Consider the following 3,142-nt stretch of genomic DNA (forward strand, 5'->3'; position numbering starts at 1 on the left):
ATTTTAATTAAATAGAATAAAAGAATTACGTTTGTTATTTATTTTTGCAGTAGTTTAGATGAAGAAGAAGATGAAAGACAAGTTGAAGAAGCAGAGGCGTTTGAAGCTTCTTACAACTTTAGGTAATTATAATTATAATTATAATTATAATTATAATTATTTATTTATTTATTTATCTATTTATTTTATTTATTTGTTTTATTTCTCTTCATGTATATCTTTTTGTTTGTTTGTTTGTTGATTTTTAATTTGTTTTTATATATTTTTATTCGTTTGTTTATTTCTTTTTATATTTCTTTTATTTGTTTATTTATCTTTTTTTTATATTCTGTGTATTTGTTTATTTATCTATTTTCTTTTGATTTTCTTTTTTATTTATTTATCGTTGCTCTCTGTCTTCTGTCAGTAATTTATTTTTATGTTTTTTCTTCTTCTTTCTTTTTTTAATTTATTTATGCTGTCCCCAATTGATTGTTTAAATAATTAAATTATTTTCTTGCTGTTGTCTCTCTTTATTTTTCTTCGTTTTGTTTGTTTGTATATTCTCTCTGTTGTTTATTTTATTGTGTTGAAGCCGCTGTTTTTATTTATTTACTTTTGCTGCCTCTTTATTTATTTTTTTAATATTTCTTTATTAATATATGCATTTGTTTATTTGTTATTATATATTTCTGCGTCTTAGTTCTTTTTTTTGTGTTTATTAATATTATTTATTTATTTATTTATTTATTTATTTATTATTACTATTATATTATAACAATTATTTTTAATTCTTTTATTTTATTATTCTTATTCTTAGATTTGAAGAAGAAGACGGAGGCATCATTCATACATATCCTCGCGATGTTGCTTCACTTCGCCAAACAAATGATAAAAGAAAGAAAGAGAGAGAAAGAAAAAAACAAAGAAAAGAAGAAGAGATGGTGAATATACATAAAACACTATCAACATCAAACACACAAATCCTAAAGCAAGGGTTTAGGGTTTAGGGTTTAGGGTTTAGGGTTTAATATTTCGGGTTTAGGGTTTAGGGTCTAATATTTCGGGTTTGGGGTTTAGGGTTTAGTGTCTAGGGTTTGATGTTTAGGTTTTGGGGTTTAGGGTTTTAGGGTTTAGGGTTTAGGGTTTAGGGTTTAGGGGTTGTTTTCTGTTTCAGGTGCAACGGCGAGAGGAACTGAAGCGATTAAAAAATATTAAAAAAGAAGAAATCCAGCAAAAACTAAGAATGATTCGAGATATAGGAGGCTTAGATGCCGCCAGTGAGGCGCGGGGGTTTAGGGTTTAGGGTTTAGGGTTTAGGGTTTGCGGCATCATACATAGGCAATATGCGTGGCGTAGGTATAACAAATATACTTCATTGTCTCTGTTGTTTAGGGTTTAGGGTTTAGGGTTTATAAGATTAACTATGTTTTATAACACTTCTACAATATTTAGTTTATGTTTCTGTAGAACTGCTGCTGCTGCTGCTGCTGCTGCAATTTCTGCTTGCTTTGCTTCTGCTGCTGCTGCTGCTGCTGTTGCTATTGTTGCTGTTTCTTGTACAACCCCGATCCATTTCCTTCTTCTACTGCTTCTGCTGCTGCTGTTTCTGCTGTTTCTGCTGCTGCTGCTGCTGCTGCTGCTGCTGCTGCAGCTGTGAGTGCGGTATTAGACTTAGGAGGCGACTTTGACGCAAAGGCACATGATGAAGAGATGGAGAAATTGTTTGGAGAGGAATATCAACAGCAAAAAGAACAAGATGCGCCGCTCGGTATATCTTTTTATTTAATTTCTTTGTTTATATTCGTATTAGTATATGAATATAAATAATATATATATATACACTATGTATGTATATTTGTATATATATATATATATACAAATATACATATATATATAAACAGAAACATATATATATATATATATTGTATATATATGTATATGTTTCTGTTTATATATATGAAATATAATATATATATATATATATGCATATATATGTACCTATATGTATTAGATATGAATATGTATATTTATGTATATATGCATCTATCTATCTATCTATATATATATGTGTATGTATATAAGGATCTACTGCTGTTGCTGCTGGAGTTGCTGCCGCTCTTGTGCGGATTAGCGGCCTGTGCAGCAGCAGCAGCAGCAACAGGAACAGCAGCAAGAGCAGCAGGAGCAGCAGCAGGAGCAACAGTGTAGCCGCAGTGTTGCTGCAATTAATATTTTAATTGTTTTGAGGTGTATATACACCTGAATGTGCTGCAGAGGTGCCAGCATCTTGTGAGGAGTTTCTTTCAACTGCACATGAGACAGATATAACTCAAATGACTAAGAAACAAAAGCGGTTGATGAAAATGCAGAAAAGAAGACTAAGACAAGCGGAAGCAGTAGAGGGATATGCTTCAGACGAAGACACACAGCAGCAGCAGCAGCAGCAGCAGCAGCAGCAGGGAGAAGAGGAGGCAGCCACAGACGCGGACGCAACAGCAACCTCCGAAGCAGCAGCAGCAGCAGAAGAGCAGCAGCAGCAGCAAGAAGGAGAGGAGACAGAGCCACAGGCGGAATGGTGGATGTGTGATGGCTGTGGGAAAGGAATTCGAGGAGGAAAGAAGAGGTACTAAACCCTAAACCCTAAACCCTAAACCCTAAACCCTAAACCCTTGTTTGCTGCTGAGCCTCATGGCATATTGTATGTAATATAATTATTCTGTCTCTCTCGTTGCGCAGCACTTGAATAATAAATAATAATTAATAATAATTAATAATAAATAATAATGAACAATTATTTTCTGCTTTTTTGTGTAGTATTTAATTTTTAGGTTTGACGGCACCGCCTCTGCAGATTTTTGCATGCGTCTTTCTTTGTTCTTTCTATTAATATATGTTGTATATAATATATATAATATATATAATATATATATGTATTTATTTATTTATTAATATTATTATTAATTATTTAGTTTGATGTTTTTGTTTAGGTTTGACTGCACGACTTGTGAAAACTTCACTTTGTGCAAATTTTGTTTTCGTAATATTCGTCATCCGCATCAACTCCAACGCAAAACAACTCCAATTCATTGCAATGTTAGCTTTTCTCTTGCTGCTGCTGCTGAGGCTGCTGCTGAGGCTGCTGCTGCTGCTGCTGCTGCTG

General features: G+C 33.0%; 1 protein-coding gene across 1 annotated transcript; it reads left to right on the forward strand.

Annotated features, from left to right (window-relative positions):
* Positions 1-50: 50 nt before the first annotated feature.
* Positions 51-2,612, forward strand: EAH_00065270 (krr1 family, zinc finger-containing protein, putative; the record flags this gene model as incomplete). The annotated part of the gene is made up of 5 exons (XM_013392868.1): positions 51-122; positions 800-923; positions 1,157-1,259; positions 1,634-1,750; positions 2,257-2,612. Coding segments are annotated over 5 exons (772 nt in total), but the record flags the coding sequence as incomplete, so codon positions are not given.
* Between the last annotated feature and the right edge of the window lie 530 nt (positions 2,613-3,142).

This window comes from Eimeria acervulina, genomic scaffold (assembly GCF_000499425.1).
Source record: "Eimeria acervulina Houghton genomic scaffold, Eah_scaff2145, whole genome shotgun sequence".
NCBI lineage: Eukaryota > Apicomplexa > Conoidasida > Eucoccidiorida > Eimeriidae > Eimeria > Eimeria acervulina.